This window comes from Nyctereutes procyonoides, unplaced genomic scaffold, assembly GCF_905146905.1.
Source record: "Nyctereutes procyonoides isolate TBG_1078 unplaced genomic scaffold, NYPRO_anot_genome, whole genome shotgun sequence".
In the NCBI taxonomy this organism is placed as follows: domain Eukaryota; kingdom Metazoa; phylum Chordata; class Mammalia; order Carnivora; family Canidae; genus Nyctereutes; species Nyctereutes procyonoides.
Window position 1 is genome coordinate 34,951,081 of NW_026575120.1, and position 18,665 is coordinate 34,969,745.

At 41.5% G+C, this 18,665-nt stretch overlaps 1 protein-coding gene across 6 annotated transcripts in view; it reads left to right on the forward strand.

The window, feature by feature from the left end:
* Positions 1-18,665, forward strand: part of MGAM (maltase-glucoamylase) — a 214,054-nt gene that overhangs the window by 177,307 nt on the left and 18,082 nt on the right. For all 6 annotated transcript variants that reach the window (XM_055334817.1, XM_055334813.1, XM_055334816.1 and 3 more), the window contains 14 exons: positions 352-401; positions 968-1,135; positions 4,080-4,232; positions 4,820-5,020; positions 6,842-6,996; positions 7,964-8,132; positions 8,397-8,493; positions 9,347-9,459; positions 10,323-10,448; positions 11,431-11,559; positions 13,144-13,254; positions 13,563-13,625; positions 17,127-17,261; positions 17,934-18,021. In XM_055334817.1, the coding sequence (XP_055190792.1) occupies positions 352-401; positions 968-1,135; positions 4,080-4,232; positions 4,820-5,020; positions 6,842-6,996; positions 7,964-8,132; positions 8,397-8,493; positions 9,347-9,459; positions 10,323-10,448; positions 11,431-11,559; positions 13,144-13,254; positions 13,563-13,625; positions 17,127-17,261; positions 17,934-18,021 (1,758 nt within the window). The remainder of the gene's footprint in view (positions 1-351; positions 402-967; positions 1,136-4,079; positions 4,233-4,819; positions 5,021-6,841; positions 6,997-7,963; positions 8,133-8,396; positions 8,494-9,346; positions 9,460-10,322; positions 10,449-11,430; positions 11,560-13,143; positions 13,255-13,562; positions 13,626-17,126; positions 17,262-17,933; positions 18,022-18,665) is intronic.

The window sequence follows — 18,665 nt, forward strand, 5'->3', positions numbered from 1 at the left end:
TGATAAGAAACACATACCCATGCCAGTGAGGCAGAGTGAGAGTATATTCTTCTCATGTGCCTGTATCCGGTCATGCTTCTTCACACATTTTTCTGGCTCCAATATATTAACAACTCTTGTGGCTCAAGCTTAGGGGATAGATTCACTTGAGGCATCTGCCTTGGAAGCTCTTGGAAGGGAATCTTTTCAAGGGTAAGGTAGGAAGGAAGAGGGAAAAAACAGTGGCCTGGCCTTGGACACCTGTCTATAATCTTGTCATTCTCAAGATGTAGCTTTCGATACAGCCGAGGGGTCATCTGTTCTTCTGTGGTGGGCAAGCCAGAGGTTGATTCACCTTCCTTGCACTTTCAGATACTGTGGCCAATCAAGTTTATCTCTTATGTGAGTTTTCTGTCACCCAAGTAAGTAGCACATTTTAATGAATCTTAGGTGTGGGCTTTTGTCTGATAGCTCATGTGTGTTTGTGTACATGTGTAGTTATATGTGTAGTTTCACATGCCTTTATGACTGTAGGTGAGTCCATTTCCTTTTTTGTGAAGGTAAAAGAACTTTATTTTTTATTATTATTTGCTTTTATTTTAATTCCAGTTAGTTAAAATTCAGTATTATGTTAGTTTCAGGTGTACAATATAGTGATTCAGCATATCTATTTATCACCTGGTGCTTAGATGGGCACATTTCAATTTATGACTTAACTCTCAATAATTGAATCATCCATGTTAGTAAAAAGAGGCAATGATATGGATAAATCAAAGTGGACAGCCTTTTAAAATGCAGTTTAAAAATTCCTCTGTGTGTATTTCTATCTTTTTTGTTCAGGGGAGTATTAAAATAAATTTGTACTCCTTGAGCACATGTTATTTGAGACAGTTAAGAGGCATTCAAAGAAGTTTTGGGTATCTGGTCTAGGATAGAACATTTGAGGGACTTGGCCACCAATCAGCAGATCTTTGTGTTTCTTTTGCAGAACCGCTTGGATGTGAAGATTTTGCAGTCAACTTACAAAGACCCCAATAATTTAGTATTTAAAGAGATTAAAATTCTTGGGACCCAGGAACCTACCAATGTTATAGTGAAACACAATGGTATCCCAAGTCAAACTTCTCCTAATGTCACTTATGATGCTAACCTACAGGTAAAAATTCATTTTGTTGAGATAGTTTATCAAGAATTCATAGCTTATGGTGTTCCTTCTTGCCGAAGTTGTATGGGTTCCTGAAGAACCAGGACACACTCCGAGGTCTGGGGTGGGGAAGTCAGAGGGTTAGGAGAGGAAAAAAAAGCAAGGGGTAAGCTAGAGCTAGAAGGGAGCAGGGAGCTGCTGAGAAACTGGAATAAGATAAAATGGTCTTTTCATCCATATTCCCTTATTTGCCCATCAGTCTTCTGTTCTCTCTGATGGAGACAGAAGAAGAGCAAAGTGAGGAGTGTGGGGGACAGGATTAGAGGGAAAGTGGGTCTGAAACCTGCTGGCTGAAGCTAGAAAGGCAAAGTGGGAGTTGAGATCCCCATTAATTAAAATTTTGAAGTGCATTTTTTTTACTGTGTTCAGATATATGGAATTTCTCTCCAACATATACATTTTAAAGAAATAATTCAAGTTGAAGAATCTGACCAGCTTAGCTAATGGCTACTTATTTGGTTAGATAAGGATAAAAAATAATTTTTCATCAGTTGTAATGAGACTTGATGCTCCTGAGCAGGTTGTAATCTGTTCACTTGGTGTCTTAGTGTTATGAAAAATCCTTTCCCCCATCCTCCTCACTCCAGGCTCTCCAGATGATTTGGGACTGGGAGCTCCTGGGTCAGCATGTTTGTGAGAGATCTTCCCCATTTGGAGAAAATAAGTAAATCTGGCATTCTCCCATAATGATGTATTGATGACATTGGCCATTTTGCCTTCCAGTGTAGGTTGAGGATGCGTACATTATAAAGTTAGAATTAAAGTACAGTTGACCTTTGAACAGCATGGGGGACACTGACCCCCCCATGCCATCAAAAATTCATAACTAACTTTTGACTCCTAATCTTAACAACTTGTTTTGATCAAAAAGCCTTATGAGTAAACTGTCGCTTAACACATCATCTGAATTTGTACATCATCTGAATTGTACACCGTATTCTTACAGTAAAGCCAGTGAGAGAAAAGAAAATGTTATTAAGAGAATCATTAGGAAGAGAAAATACATTTGCAGTTCTGTAGTGTATTTATTGAAAAAAAAAAAAAAAGAACGATGCGTGTAAGTGGACCCACGCAGTTCAAACCTGGGTTATTCAAAGGACAACTGCACTATATGATTAGTTATGGCAAAGTGCGAGCCATTTGAAATGTGCACATACCAAAACAAGCTCAATAAATACCTGCTAAGTAAATTAATTAATGTAAGAGCAAAGGAACTGTCGGTGCTTGAATTTGGGTGGTGGAGAGATACAATTTATATATGTGACACTACTGGGAAGGGGACAGGCAATCCAAAGCAAGAGAGGAAATGTTAACTTACGTTATACCAGATTTAATGTTCAAAGCCTCATGGAGTAGCTGAGCAAAGCCATTGGAAAAATCAGGGTTTAAGCTGGACTTTGAATGAGGGTGTATCAGACAGAGATTCATTCAGCCACAAGTGATAGGAAACTGAGCAAAATGGGACTTTGAACAAATTGGGATTCTCTTCTTCATGCAATAACAAGTTTAGAAAGTGGTGAGTTGCTGGTCTTGGTTCAGTCGCTCAAGGTTGTCAGGGTTGGTTGGAAGTGACTGCTTAGTACCAGCTGTTGTGGCCCTATTACTGCAAAATGAAAGAAGAGTCAGGAAGGGAAAGGTGCAGGGAAGGGGCAGGCCCTTAAATGAAGAAGGAGACTCTGAGCCAGCAACTCCTAGTGGACTTGTACTTGCCCATTTATGGCCACAGCTATGTTATGTGGATTAAAAATTTAGTTCTTAATCATGAACTTTAATATTCTAAGCTGAAATAGTGAGTCAGAAAAGAACTTTTATATAAGGCAGGTAACTAGCAGTGTATTCTGCAAAAGGGCACCATTTTCCTAGAAAGAGCATTGGTCTCTTTCAAAATAAGCCAATCGAAGGATTGAGATCAGCCTTACATTAGTTTGCAAGGATTATATAACGAGAAGAGGTCGGGGATCAGTGTGGACAAATAAGTTGTCATCAGATTTTGGATGGTCTTAGCTGCCAAAGTGAGAAAGATCTGATTCTCAAAGTGTGTCCTATAGATCCTTGAATCAAGGCTGTGCCATTGTCAAAGCATTGCTCTGGGGAGTGGGATTTGTGAATTTAGACTGAGAAGAGCCTGGATAAAGGGTGATTATCCTTAGAGTGTGATTTTGTAATTCTGGGCAAATGGGGACCTTCCCTATGGAAATTGCTAATTAAAGAAGAGATATAAATACACAGAAAATATTAAATATTTGAATTAGTGGGACTCAAAGAGGCAAGGTTTCAGGTTTTGAGGCTTTGGTCGTGGAAAAATAAAGAGGTTGGGACGTTAGAAATGGAAGGAAATGTAATGATTTTGCCAACTCCCCACTTTTGCAGTTGATGAAACTGAGACCCAAAGATCTGAAATGGTTTGACTAAATTTTCCTAGCAGATGGAGATGAGAGCTCAAGCCACACAATTGTTACTCCTGTTTTCTTGCCACTGTTCCAGGCCAGGACAGGACACCCGGGGTTAAAAATGGAGGGCAAGAACATAAGCTCGATTTCTGGATGGCCCCGTGAGCTCATGTGTGTTATGCCACAAGGAGAAACACAGAAGGCCTTCTGACCAGAGAAGGAAGAGGAAGGGGAATCAGGGAAGGATAGAAAATGGGTGATCACGGAAGATTTTATTTGGCCTAATTCTCTTCCAAATGGTGTACAAGATTCTGATAGTTGGGACATTTGCACTCTTCCCCCTCCCTCCATGTGGCTCCCTTCTTAGCAGCTCCAGTGTGGTGTCATTTGGATTGTTGAGAGCCTAGTCCGGTTTCTATTTTCTTTCCTAAAAGAGGTTTCAGATCTTACAAGGCCTTTCTTTGTCCTCAGGATAAATTTCCTTGTCACTTGCCCATCCCACACAGGTTGCTCTTATCACAGAAATTGATCTTATCCTCGGAGAAGCATACACGGTGGAGTGGGACCTGAAGATACGGGATGAAGAGAAAATAGACTGTTTTCCTGATGAGAGCGGTGCTTCTGCAGCAAACTGTACTGCCCGTGGCTGTGCCTGGGAGGTAACCATGCTGACTGCACTAAAATGCGTTGAAATCCTTGGGCAGCCCGGGTGGCTCAGTGGTTTACTGCTGCCTTCAGCCCAAGGCCTGATCCTAGAGACCTGGGATCGAGTCCCATGTCGGGCTCCCTGCATGGAGCCTGCTTCTCCCTCTGCCTGTTTCTGCCTCTCTCTCTCTCTCTCTCTCTCGCTCTGCGTCTCTCATGAAGAAATAAAATCTTAAAAAAAAAAAAATCCTTGACACTCAACCTGCAGTTTCATGAGTATAGCACCAGTATCTGTGTCACTACTTAAAAACCCATAGAAAGCAAGGACTTCCAAAGGAACCTGAGTTTGTATCTGGATATAAAGAATAGGTAGGGACAGGAGTGGGAGGGTTTTTTGTTTCTGTTTTTTTTTTTTTTTTTTTTTTTTTTTTACAAATACTTCGTAAGGAGATCAGGAATTTAAACTTACGTCACTATCAAAGAATATATAAGAAAATGAGTGATGGTCTGGCTTTACTCCCTGTAAATGGCCTTTTCTAGCCCCTTTATATTTGATAATTCTAGGACCACATGTAGAGGTAACCTTTGCTTTCCTTTTCAGGCATCCAGTTCTCCTGGAGTCCCATTCTGTTATTTTGTCAATGATCTGTACTCTGTCGGCGATATTCAGTATGACTCACATGGAGCCACTGCTACCATCTCCTTAAAATCTTCTGTCTATGCCTCCGCTCTGCCCTCAGTGCCCGTGACCTCTCTCCGCCTGCGTGTGATCTACCATAAGAATGACATGCTACAGTTTAAGGTATATGTTTGCAGTACACATATGTATCAAGTACCGACTGGGCACTTGGCAGTTCCATTACTTTTTGCTAGTTGAGGTCACAGAACCCTAAGATAAGTGTGCTCCTCTGAGCTCCCCGTGCTGCAATATACTAGATTATTATGCTGAGAACACTGAGAAACCATTGATGGACCAGTGCTGCCTGTTCTGATGTGCATTTTGAAAAGATCACTGTGTCTATTGTGAGGAAAATGGTTGGGAGGGTAAGAATGAAAAAGGAGAGGCCACCCAGGAGGTTACTGGTTAGGTTGTCCATGTGAGTGACCAAGTGTAGACCAAAGATAAGGAAGGAGAACGATGGTGGACATCTTGTTGGATCACAGGATCCAGTGATGACTGCAAGTAGGCAATGAAGGAGAGGGAGGGATCAAGAATGATTGCCATGTTTCTGGCATATGTCTATATATGGATGGTGGTGACATTACTTGTAATGGGAACACTGGAAAGATTTGGGCTTGGGCAAAATAAGATGATGAATTCAGTTTGGGAGGCTGAGTTTGGGATATTTGAGAAATAGCCATGAGAATGTAGTGATCTTGGTTTTTTTCCTGTGATTTAATTAAGCTAAGGATTAGTGACAGGCTGTTCTTATGTCTATTTCTCTACTACTTGTAAGTTTCTCAAAGATGGGTATTTGTCCATTCATCTTTGTGTTTCTGAAATCTGACACAGAGCCTGGTAAATAGTTAGCACTCAGATGTTTCCTGAGAGAGTAAATGAAAGACATCGAGCACTGCCCAAAGTTTCGTAACCACCTGCTATCGACCTGGACTAGGAGTCCTTTTACATCTTCTAGTGCAGGGAAGATGCTCTTTGATATTTCTGTCCTCACCTCAGGACTGGCCTGTGGTAGGCACCTAGTTTTGAACAAATGAATTTACTTGCATTTCCTGCTTTAACCCTTTCCTGTCCTACCTCCTGATCACACAGTAGCTCTCCCCCCCAGCATTTGCCTCTTTCTGACCCAGCTTTATTTTATTTATTTATTTATTTTTTCTCTGACCCAGCTTTAATACTTTCGGCCTTTGCCTTTGTTTCACTACCAGGAATGACTTTATCTCCTTGCTGTGCTTGGTTAATAGCTGCAAAGGTTTTAACACTCAGCCTGTAATTTTCACATGATATCATGTCAGTCTTCCAGAAACTGTGTTGGGCATTTTCTTCTCTGTAATCTCACAACACTCTTGCGTAGCTCTACAGGAGCACGTATCAGCCCGGGTGCTGTGGATACCTCTTTTACGTCTGGTTAGCATGTGAATTTCTTAAAAATAGTAATTGTGTCTTGTCTGGTTTAGTGTGTCTAGTGTCTGTAGTACAGTATAGTACAGTGTAGTAGAGTACACATTTTGTGAATCTACTTAGATCCCATTTTTAGGAAGGACATCTGTGGTAATTTTAATCAAAATAGAGTTCATGTTTTTTGATGGATTTTTTTTCAATTCAGAGAAGCTTTCAGATAATCACATATATCCACACACAAAGCAATAAATACTATATATGTACCAAGCTGATTTTAGACTGATTTTCCAAGATATCACCAATGTCGAAGGGAATGTGTTACTGTAATAGGGGCCTTAAAAATGAGATATGACAGATTCAGACCAAAATGTTAATTCTAACATTGTTCTTTGATATAGTAAATAAATCCCTGGTGTCATGAGTTTAATGAAAAGAGAGAAATAATAGAATTCAGACTCCATGTCAAAGATAACAAGTTTCTGCTAAGGATATAGGTTTCTGGAGTACTATATTTTCCTAATTTTCTTCCCACTCTCACCCTAGATTTATGATCCCAATAATAATCGGTATGAAGTTCCCGTCCCTCTCAACATACCCAGGGTTCCATCCAGCACCTCTGAGAGTCAACTCTATGATGTCCTCATTAAGAAGAATCCATTTGGAATCGAAATTCGCCGGAAGAGTACGGGCACTGTGATGTAGGTGGCTCCTGGTCTGACTTGGGATTGATAGTTACCTGTACATTCACTGCCAAGTCCATTGTCCTTGGAGATATCCTGGCTCAAAGCATCACACTATCCATTTCCAGGTTTATGAATATGTTATTCCCTTTGGACTAAAGATTTCTCAATCTTTAGCCTCCTGGCAATAAGATTACTGAGGCATTTACATGTACTAGGGATTCATTCAACCAATGTTTACAGGGTGGTTAGGCTATATTATCTCTATATTAGGTAGTTTTAGAAGATAAAGTCTTTCTTCTCATGACAAAAATTAATGCTAGATAACAAAGACAAGTTAAAATATAAATAAGAAAGTTTAGGTAGCAACAACTGCTATGTAGGAAAAAGAACAGGGTAATCAGAGTTATAGGGAGTTTACTGCTTTTGATACTGTGATCAGAGTAGGTGTCTCAGAGAAGGTGACATTTGAAATAGGACTTGGATGAGAAGGATCCACCCCTGTAGAGATCTGGAGGAAGGGGAAGAACATTCCAGACAGATGGAATAAGAAGTGCACAGGCCATGAAACAGGAGCACACTTGCCATATTGAAGGGGGAAATATCCACCATGGCTGGAGCACATTGTAGTTGGATTGCTCTGGATGTTAAGTAGCAAATGGACTGTAGAGAGCAAGAGTGGACTGCCAGGCTAGTGTCGGGTGGTAGCACCCAAGACGGTGAAAAGTGATTGGATTTGGCATCCTGAAGAGAAAACTGAAGAAAGGCAATGAGAGAGGAAAACAGGAGAATGAAGGCTGGCACCTGGGCTGGTAGCAGGTGCATCTAAGATTATTTTAATTGAATAGACTTTGTGTCTGTTTGGAAGATTAACAGGCTCTGGGTGGAAGAGGGAATCGAGAGTTCTGTTGTCCTTGAAAGGTCAGGTACTTGAAGCCAACAGGTTAGCTCATTTCTTTTCCAAATACTCTCTTTTGTGTTGCAGTTGGGACTCTCAGCTCCTTGGCTTTACCTTCAATGACATGTTCATCCGTATCTCCACTCGCCTTCCCTCCCAGTACCTCTATGGCTTTGGGGAAACTGAGCACACAGCCTTTCGGAGAGACTTGAACTGGCACACATGGGGGATGTTCTCCAGGGACCAACCTCCGGGGGTAAGGGCAGAGCATCTGGGATCTGTGTCTCCCTCTCTCTACATGCTGTGTATACTTCACGTGTCATCTTCCCAGACTCACCTTAGATGGGCACGTTTGGCACTTAGGCAAGTGGGCCAGTGTTTACGCTCCCTTGATTTTCACATACCTAAAGTTCATTGTAGAGAAGACAAAATGTACCTTGTCAGTCATTTTTTGTGGAGTTTTTTTCTCAGTCACAATGTCTTTTAACTTCTTACCACTTTTGCCCCATGACTCTCCCAGTACAAGAAGAATTCCTATGGTGTCCACCCCTACTACATGGCACTGGAGGAGGATGGTAGTGCCCATGGGGTGTTACTGCTCAACAGCAATGCCATGGGTAAGATGATGCCAACATCTCCCTTTATTTTTGTGAACCAGTCATTCGTGAGTAATGTTACAATGAGTTTGAAACTGCTTCCCCCTGGAGTCAAAATTATCATCTTGGGGACAGTGTTTTTGTTTTTACTTTTTATTTTCTGGGTAGACTTTCTATTTATTTCAGTTCAGTAGCATGTGGTAATGAGAGTTAACTCTTATTTGGCAAAAATGTAAGAAGGGATAGAAAGACCAAGTGAGTCTGAAATATCCTGGAGGTCAGCCGGTAGGAGCCATCTTTTTAATTTGAGTTAGTGGTGAAGCTATGGATAAGAGTGCTCACTCTGGGGGTATGAGGGTGTGAAAAAAATTTATATGGTTTATTGGAAAGAGGGTGGAAAATCAGGAGGTGTGGGGGAAAGCATGCACGTAAAAACTGGTCAAATCAGAGCCAGGTATATTCCCGACTTAATAGTTTTATATGAATGTCAGTTTCCTGGTTTTGACAATGTACAATGGTTATATAAGATGTCATTGAGGGAAGCTGAGTGAAGTATACAGAGGACCACCAGTGCTATTTTTGCAACTTCTTATAAATCTTAAAGTATTCTAAGATAAAAGTTATAATAATTTTAAAAGAACAGAATGACAAAACATATTATAAAATAATAATAAGCCCAATGGCAAACAAATCCAGGGGTAGCACCCTGTAGACTTTCACTCGACTTCTTCAATTCTATGTAGGTATGGTAAAAATTCTTTCTCTTAATACTGTATAATAAGGAGGCATAAGGAGAAGGCAAAGGGAAGAATTTCAGGGATTATTCCTCACCTTGAATGTTTCCAGCTTGATTGATATTTTCCTATATTTTCAGATGTGACATTCCAGCCCCTGCCTGCCTTGACATATCGCACCATAGGAGGAATTCTGGACTTTTATGTGTTCTTGGGGCCAACTCCAGAGCTTGTCACTCAGCAGTATACTGAGGTAGGAGGGAATTAAACTGATTATCAAGTATTCATCCAGTGCATTCCGAGTTTCCAAATCCACATTTATTAGTGTAACTCTCAGTTGATACCTGGAATTGTTGACACTTTTGGAAGATAGACTATAAAATGATGAACAAAATATATATCACAATAACCATTAAGTTTGCAGCCTCTCAAAGATTGCAGAGCAGTAGTGGTGCCGGTGGTGGTGTTGGCAGTGGCAATGGTGGTGGTGGAGGTGGTAGTGGTGATGGGATTATAGTAATGGTGGAGGTGATAGTGGTGATGGAAGTGGTGGTGGAGGTGGTGGTCATGTGGTAATGGTGATGGTACTGTTAGTAATAGTGGTCACAGTAGTCATGGCAGTCACTTTGGCAGCAGCAACAAGCACATATACAATTTACTGTGTGTCACTGATTATTTTACGTATATTAACTCATTCAGTCCTCACAAAAACACTATGAAGCAAACACTATTATTATCCCCAGTTTACAAGTGAAGGAACTGATGAACAAGAGGTTTTTAACTTTTGCACAGGGCCGCTTAGCCAGCAGGGATTGGAGCCTGGATAGTAAACCAGGCATTTTTGCCTCTAGATTCTGAGTTCTGAACCAGTAAGCTAGGCTGCCTCTAAGAATCAGGATAAAATCAGATTTTCCAAAATCCTTGGGGAAGAAGGTCAGATCTAGCAGAAAGATTTCTCCAAGATATCCCAGGGGCTCTGTATCCTCTCCGTTTCCCTCCATTTTTGAATTTGTTGATTATCTAACTTGGGCCACGGGAAAAAATATTCTTAATTTGTTGACAATTTCAATCCAGATTCTCCTTTTTAAGAATTAAATTTTCTGTCTATTTTTCTAGATGATCGGTCGGCCAGTGATGGTTCCTTACTGGTCCTTGGGGTTTCAGCTGTGTCGCTATGGCTACCAGAACGACTCTGAGATTGCCAGCCTGTATGATGAGATGGTGGCTGCCCAGATCCCTTATGTACGTTTTCCGTATGTGGTGGTTTGGCTCTGGGACCTCGTGGCCAACACTAGTGGTTTCTGTGTCTGGATTAGCTTGACTTGGGTGGAGGAGGGTGTTCCTACAACTACACAACTTTAAAAGACTTGGTCAAAACCATCTTTGGTATCTTAAGAACAAAAGGTTGCCCAGTTGGTAGTTTTGCTTAATTAAAAAGAAAATGACCCCAATTCAGTCAGATCACAGTAGGTGCAGATATAACCTCAGTTCCAATGCTTTGCTGGTATGACAGTGTTCCCTCGACTTTGAGCTAAAGTTGAAAAGAGGGATCTTGGGGTGCCTATTTCCTGATAAAATACATACAAAAACAAGTTCTGTTCTTCACTTGAGGGCTAGAGGGGTCCAAAAATCAGAGAACTGATCCCATAAACTTCTTACATATTTAATTTTATTCTATTTATTTTTCTATTTCTTACAATTATTGCTATCAATTGTAAGCATAGCATGCCATATTTCATTTTTAGTAAGAAAGCTGTGTCTGATAACCCCCAGGATTGGATATTCTAAAGCAACTACAGGAGCCTTTTTTTAAAAAGGTAGATTTACCATCCATCCAATTGTATCCGTGCTGGGGAGTTTACATTATGTTCTTTTCCCTGAAAGTGAACCACTGATCCCAGGAGCAGCCTCTTGGGAGGTAGGTAACCACAATCACTCACACTGGCCACTCACAAGGCACTTTCTCATCTGCTGTCTTCATTTATCCTTGCAATAGGCTTGCCACAGAGGCATCATCCTATTTTTGCTAATTTAGGGTTTTTTGGTTCTATTTTATGTTTGAAAATTTGAAAATTTCCCAGGATCTAATACCTGATACCTGGGATTAGAAAAAGTCAAAAGGAAGCCATCTGAAATTCACCATTGGTTAGTTGAGGTTTGTCCTCACCTGGAACCTGGCCTTTTACAAGCAGGAGCCATTCACTGCCCCCGTGTGCTCCCCCAGGATGTGCAGTACTCCGACATCGACTACATGGAGCGGCAGCTGGACTTCACCCTCAGCCCCAAGTTTGCAGGGTTTCCAGCTCTGATTACTCGCATGAAGGCCAACGGAATGCGGGTCATCCTCATTCTGGTTAGTCCCTCTGCGAATGGGTGGCAGTTGTTGGGGAGACTGAATGGGCTTTGGTGGAGAAAGCTTTCTTTTTTTTCCTTTTTCTTCTTCTTCTTTTTTTCTTTTTTAACAGTAAATGGACCTTTATTTAAAGACATTAACCCACAAGGGGAAAAAAATGGAAGTGACAAAAATGGCAACCAAATTTAGAAGCTGAATGTCTGATGAATGTTGAATGAGTTAACAGACCTGAGAAAGGTCAATTCTAAAGTAGCACTGAGGAAGGCTGGAAAGCATCCCACTTTATGTTGCACATCCCCTCTAAGGCTCGGATATTAATGAAAAGTGAAAGGAAGGATGAGGTGGGGCTGAAAAGAGAGGACAGTTATAGTTATACTTTCTTGCCCCCAAAAAGATTGAAGTTTCATTCTTGCAGAGAATCAGAGTATCTCTGGACTGGGGAACACCCAAGCACAGCTGTGTGTGGCAATGCTGATCTGAAAATCACTGAGAACTTTCAGTTACTCCTCTTCTGCCTTTTACTTCTCCCAGAAGACACTGGAAGTAGGCAAGATATAGGAAGTAATCTTTGAAGAATGAGACCAGTGAGAGAAAAGACCTAAAGGTATTAGCCTCAAAGATTCCCAAGAAAATGGTGTAGCTATCCACACTAGAATAAAAACCTCATTTGACAAGCCTCACACACATACTGAAATTTCAGTCATTTATAATGTTTTTTCATACTTATGAGAAGATGGCGAAGGCATTTGAGGACCAAAACATTATAAATTATGGAACATCAACAAACTTAAAAAGCAGGTTAGAGGAAGTAGAATTTATTTAGGGAGAACATTTCAAGAAACTATTAGAGTATCCTCAAAGAGATAAGGTATTACTTTCATGAATTAGAAAATAATAGAACAGAAGAGATGGAAAACTCAATGAAAAGAAGATAAAATAGAAGCGTTCTCTCAAAAAGTAAAGCAAAAAGATAAAGAAAATTGGAAAGAAATGAAAGTAGGAGGCCCAATATCCAAATAATAGAAATTTTAGAATGAGCAAAGAGAGAAAATAGAGGGGAAAAATTCATCAAATAAATCACTAAATAGCATTTTTCCAGAACTGAATGATGGGTTTTTAGGGTTTATTATTATTATTTTATTTAAATTCAATTTGCCAATATATAGGAGATGGTGAAAGGGACTATAAGGGAAAGGAGGGGAACTGAGTGGGAAAAATTAGAGAGGGAGGCAAACTATGAGAGACTCCTAACAAAGGGTTGCTGAAGGGAAGGTGAGTGAGGGAATGGAATAGCTGGGTGACTGGCACTGAGGAGGGCACTTGATGGGATGAGCACCGGGTGTTATGCTGTATGCTGGCAAATTGAATTTAAATTAAAAAAAATAGAAAGCTTTCTATTGTATTTCCTTCTGTGTTACGAGTGGAGAAGTTGAGGTTCAGTAAGAAAGATGTATTTCCCAGGATTCACACAAGCACTGTGGTTTGCGCGGAAGCTGGTGCCTTCTTTTTGGGAATTCTTTTTTTTTCTGTCCTGAGCTGTTCTCTGGCTTTGGACTTCTCCCCAGATCTGTGCTTTGGTTTCAGGACCCAGCCATTTCTGGTAATGAGACGCAGCCTTATCCTGCATTCACTCGGGGTGTGGAGGATGATGTCTTCATCAAAGCTCCAAATGGTGGAGGCATTGTCTGGGGGAAGGTACGGTGTGAGCAACGAACCACTAAACTTCAGCCTGGGGGTGGGGGTGTGTGTGTGGTTAGTGTGCATGTTGTTTTGGGACCTTTTCCATTTGGGTTCTGAGATCAGAAGTTCTCGTTTTGTCCATCAAAATTTGTCAACACGCTTAAGGAATGTCTAGGGAATGTGTAGATGTGTGTGCATTGTGGGATCCACTTCCCTAGACCAAAATCAACTATTACCACCCACAACCATGTTTTATAGTTTCTTAGGAAGTTTGTAAGGTAAATTATCTAGGGCATTGCTTTTGAACAATTTTATCTCCACAGGTGTGGCCTGATTTCCCTGATGTCGTCATAAACTCATCCCTAGACTGGGATAGTCAAGTGGAGGTAAAGGGACCTTCGGGGATGCGGGTGAAGTGAGGGTGACTGTACTTGGGACAGTGGACATACCTCAGCCATGGGTGTGGGCCTGGTGAGGAATGCACTGAGGGCTTGTGTCCTGTGTGTTCATCTGTGTGCAATCACTTTACATATAACATTTTACTCCAGACTGGGAGGCAGGGATTATTATCCTCAGCATAACCAGGATTCAGAGAGCTTAAATTACTGCTCTATGGGTTTGGGTGGCCCAGTGATGATTTCAGGTCAAAAACTGTCAGATTCCCAAGGCCCATGAAATTTCTACCTTTGAGAAATCCTGTTTGCCCAGAATTCATGGGTTTATTATTGTTTCTGTTGTTGTTCCTGAGTATCCCAATTTTAAACACAGTCTCCACACCCTGTCTGTAGTGTGGGATCTTTTTCTCTGTACATCTTTTCCATGGATGGGCTTCTCCATCTTCACTCTTACAAATCCCCAAACCTGGGGCACCTGGGTGGCACAGTCGGTAGCACTCAACTCTTTGATTTTGGCTCAGGTTGTGATCTCAGTGGTGTGAGGTCAAGCCCTGCACTGGGCTCTGTGCTCAGCATGGAGTCTACCTGAGATTCTCTCTCCCTCTCCTTCTGCCCCTCCTGCTTGTGTTCTCTCTTTCTCTCTCAAATAAAGAAATTTTAAAAAATAAAATAAAATAAAAATAAATTCCCCATCCTTCCTTGGGTTTCTCGACTTTGCTCTTACCTCCCAGTTTCCAGCTTTATGTTAAAACTACTCTCTGTGGGGAACAAGTTCTTATTTGTAATGCATCGCATCTTAGATAAGGGTTCAAGGGGGAGGCCCTAGCTTCCTCTTTTGCTTCTCATGGGAAACTACTTGAAGTTGGCTGATCCAGGTGGGCCACATGAACACAGGAGTCTTCCAGGCCAGAGAAGTTCAGGGTCTCCTTGACATTCATTCATTCATTCATTCGTTCGTTCGTTCATTCATTCTTTTTTTGGGGGTGGGTATTTTTCCCATAGCACAATTGAAATATAACTGACAAATCAAATTGTATATATTTAAAGTGTACAGTGTGGTGATTAATTAGATATATATATATCATGAAATGATTACCATAATCAGGTTAATTAACACATCTATCACCTCATATATTTGCCATTTGTCTGTGTGTCGTAAGAATGCTTAAGATCTACAGTCATAGCAACTTTGTATGTACAATACAGTATTTTTAACTGTAGTCACCAGGCTGTACATTAGATCTCCAGGACTTATGCATCTTAAAAATAAAAGCTTATATCCTTTGATCAGCATCTCCTCATTTCCCCCACCCCCTACCTCCTAGTAACCACCATGCTGCTGTTTCTATGAACTCAACCTTTTTTTTTAAGATTCCAAATATAAGTGAGATCATATAGTATTTACTTTCTTCTGTATAGTTCTTTTTATTTAGCATAATATTCTCCAAGTTCACGTATGTTGTTGCAAATGGCAGGATTTCCTTCTTTCTCGCGGCTGAATAATATTTTATTGTATGTATGTATCCCATTTCTTCTTTGCCCTTTCATCCACTGATGGATGCTTAGGCTATTTCCACATCTTGGCTTTGGTAATAATGCTGCAATGAACATGGGAGTACGTGTGTCTCTTTAAGATATCTATTTCATGAAAAAAAAAAGATATTTATTTCATGTTATTCAGGATATATATATCCAGAAGTGGGATTGCCAGATCACATGGTAATTCCATTTTTAATTTTTTGAGGAATGCCTATATTGTTTTCCATATGGTCGATGGGGATGAAGATGATGATATCCAGGTCTGGCCTGGCCGAGGGTAGTATGAAATAAGCAAACAAGCAAATAGCAGGCAGCCTGTGGAAAGCAGATTGCTGAGTCTGAAGCTCAGATTGAATTCAGTAGGCCTAGGGTTGGGCCTAAGAATTGCATTTTGGTAGCATGCGCATAGTGGGTTGTGATAAGTGATCCTATGGCTGGACATGCAAGTAGGAGCATCACTAGTTGAGACCCAGGAAAGTGGGGGCAAAAGTAACAAGGCAAGAGCTGATACAGACAGGAGTAAGGCAGAGCCAGCACCTTGGAGAATGGCAAAGTGTGTATTTCATGGGTAAGAGCCATCAGAGTGCCTTTCAGTGAGGCTAATGAATTAGAGTTGGTCAGGAGTCTCATTTGTCCCCTATATGGGATTCAGTGGTGACTCAGGCATGGCTGGATTCGACTCTGTTTACCCTAATTCTCCATCTCCCTCCTCTACACCATGTTTCTAACCCTGCCACAGCTAGAGCTGTCTTTCTAGTGAAAGATTCTATTCTTGGGGTTCCATGTCTCTACCTCTGTTCTCTAGCAAAAAGGCATCTCAGGATGCCTCCCTTTCAAGAGACTCTCAGGGATGTGGTTTACTCCCCTTCCCTTCTCTGCAAGCTGGATCTCTGCATTCAGTTGCATTTCTCTTTTCTTCTTTGTGTTCCTTTTTTGGCCTTTTATCTAGACCTATGGGTTCTTACTTGCCTTTTGTCTCTTGTGTATAAAAATGGGAGATTTCCTAAACCAAGTCCTCCTTCTGTTGTCCTCATTCCTCAGGAGCCTGTCCTCCCCAACCAGCAGTGTTACTTAGCTCTTTGACTCTTACATCACAGTGAGGAGCACAGAGGAACCCACTTACTGGAACATACAAAGGACCATAAAGTTCCAACACAAGCAACACGGGCTGTATAGAAATTTATGAATATCTGCTGCTGCTGCTCAGAGGTGTGAATTCACAATTATGCACCGAGCATTTATTTCATATAGGGTTTGAAGCTAAGCACTGTGGGGAAGTCCAAGGATCCACCAGCAGAGTATAAAAACAAGGTCCTTGTTTTCAAAATCCTTATGATTTAGTTCAGCTTTGGATCCACTCTCCAGATTAAAATACAGATAGAGCTTTTATTACTTGAAGGAGATAAAGAGAAGGGGGCAGTGTTTAAAAATTCCTCTTTAGCTCCTCCCAAGTGACCTGACACACAAGTGCAGTTTTCAAGTGATTTCCTTAACTATGGAAAACACAAGGGTGCTGGTTAGACATCTCACCCCTGTCCTCCCTTCCCCAGGGGGAATGAAACCAGAGAGCCTGCTTGTTGCCTTCCAGCCTGCTGACAGTGCATCTGATGTCTTTCAAGCTGCAGTCCCTCCCTGGCTCCTACTTTGACTCTGAGTCGAGCTTAAGAAATTGTCAGCCAGAGCTTGAAAGTTAAGCATCAAGTGAGACAGTGAGTGCAGGGTGTTGGTTGCTACCACTCATGTTGACACAAAAAGGACAGTCCCCAGATACCTTCCAGATGCTAAGCAGGTGTCTAATGCATGCTAATGTCTCTTCTGTGCACTCTTTATATTTCACATAAGCCGCGAACGTTATTTTGACTCTGGATTATCTATCACCACGCAGTACAGGTGTGTGCATGAATTATGATATAATTTGGGGGAGGACGCATAAACTATATGTCATTTTTACAGCTGTACCGAGCTTATGTGGCCTTTCCTGACTTTTTCCGTAACTCCACTACCACATGGTGGAAGAGGGAGCTGCAAGAACTATACACCAACCCCCAGAATCCAGAGAGGAGCTTGAAGTTTGACGGCATGTGGATTGTAAGTGTGTGAGTTTGCATCTGTGCACATGTGGGTGGGCATGTTTCTATCTTTGTGTTGCTAAGCTTATGGATCATGACCTTTAATCAGGAGGGCTGATAATCATCCAAGAAAGACTTTGGACGCATCAAATTGCAGTTCCTCCAATCATAAGTGGAGCATCTCTGATATTCCTCATATCATATACCTTGCCCGAAGTTCCTGCTGTAAAATGCAAGGTGATTACTAGGAATTTCTTGGACTTGAGCCTTGCCTCATACCTTGAGGGAGATTTTTTTTTTAATTTTTTTAAATTTATTTATGATAGTCACACACAGAGAGAGAGAGAGGCAGAGACATAGGCAGAGGGAGAAGCAGGCTCCATGCACCGGGAGCCTGACGTGGGATTCGATCCCGGGTCTCCAGGATCGCGCCCTGGGCCAAAGGCAGGCGCTAAACCACCGCGCCACCCAGGGATCCAGATTTTTTTTTTTTTAAATGCTCTAGCCAATCATTCTTGAGGGCTTCATTGATCTTTCTAGTCAGTTCTCAGCTGGATCTGATGAGTCTCCCTGGGTTGATATCTACGGGATTGCTGGAAGGTGAATGATTTATTCACTGCTTCCTTGTCTCTGAGTTGGCAGGATGTAATGATTTAAAAAAGTAAGCTATATCTGTGTTTGACATTTCTAGGATATGAATGAGCCAGCAAGTTTTGTGAATGGAGCAGTTCGCCCAGGCTGCAGGGATGCCACTATGAACCACCCCCCCTATATGCCACGTAAGAGCCCTCGGTCTCCTTTTTTGGCAGAGCCATGGCTATGAGGAGTGACCTCAACAAGAACCCAGCAGCCAGGGTTTATCCTGACTGCTCAGGGCATATCTTAACTGGCACTGTGGTTTTTAGGGGGAACAAAGACATACATGCGTCAAGTACTTTATCCAGTTGAGTGTGTATAAGTTACTGGCCCTGTTGGGTGAGTTTCTCGAATATGTTCAGAAAACAAACGGGTGGGCTCAGTTGGTTAAGCATCTGCTTTCGGTTCAGATCATGATCTCGGGATCTTGGGATCGAGCCCTGCATGCGGCTCCCTGCTCAGTGGGGAGTCTGCTTCTCCCTTTGTCTCTCCCTCTCCCTCTGCTTTTCCCTCTCTCTCTGCCACTCCCCCCTCACTCGTGCTCTCTCTCATGCTTTCTCTCTACTCAAATAAATAAAATCTCAAAAAAAAAAAAAACCACTTAATATCAGTTATGTCTCCAAAGGATTCTAGAACTAAGTTTCTTAATTCTTCAGGCCTCTGTGAATTCCTCCACAGGAATTTGTTAGGCCCCCAGTGGGTGGAAAGTAGTGGCTCCCCCTTATCATGAAGTCGATGGACTTTGGTGTTGTACTTGTGTTCATATCTTGGTTCCAGAAATTATATT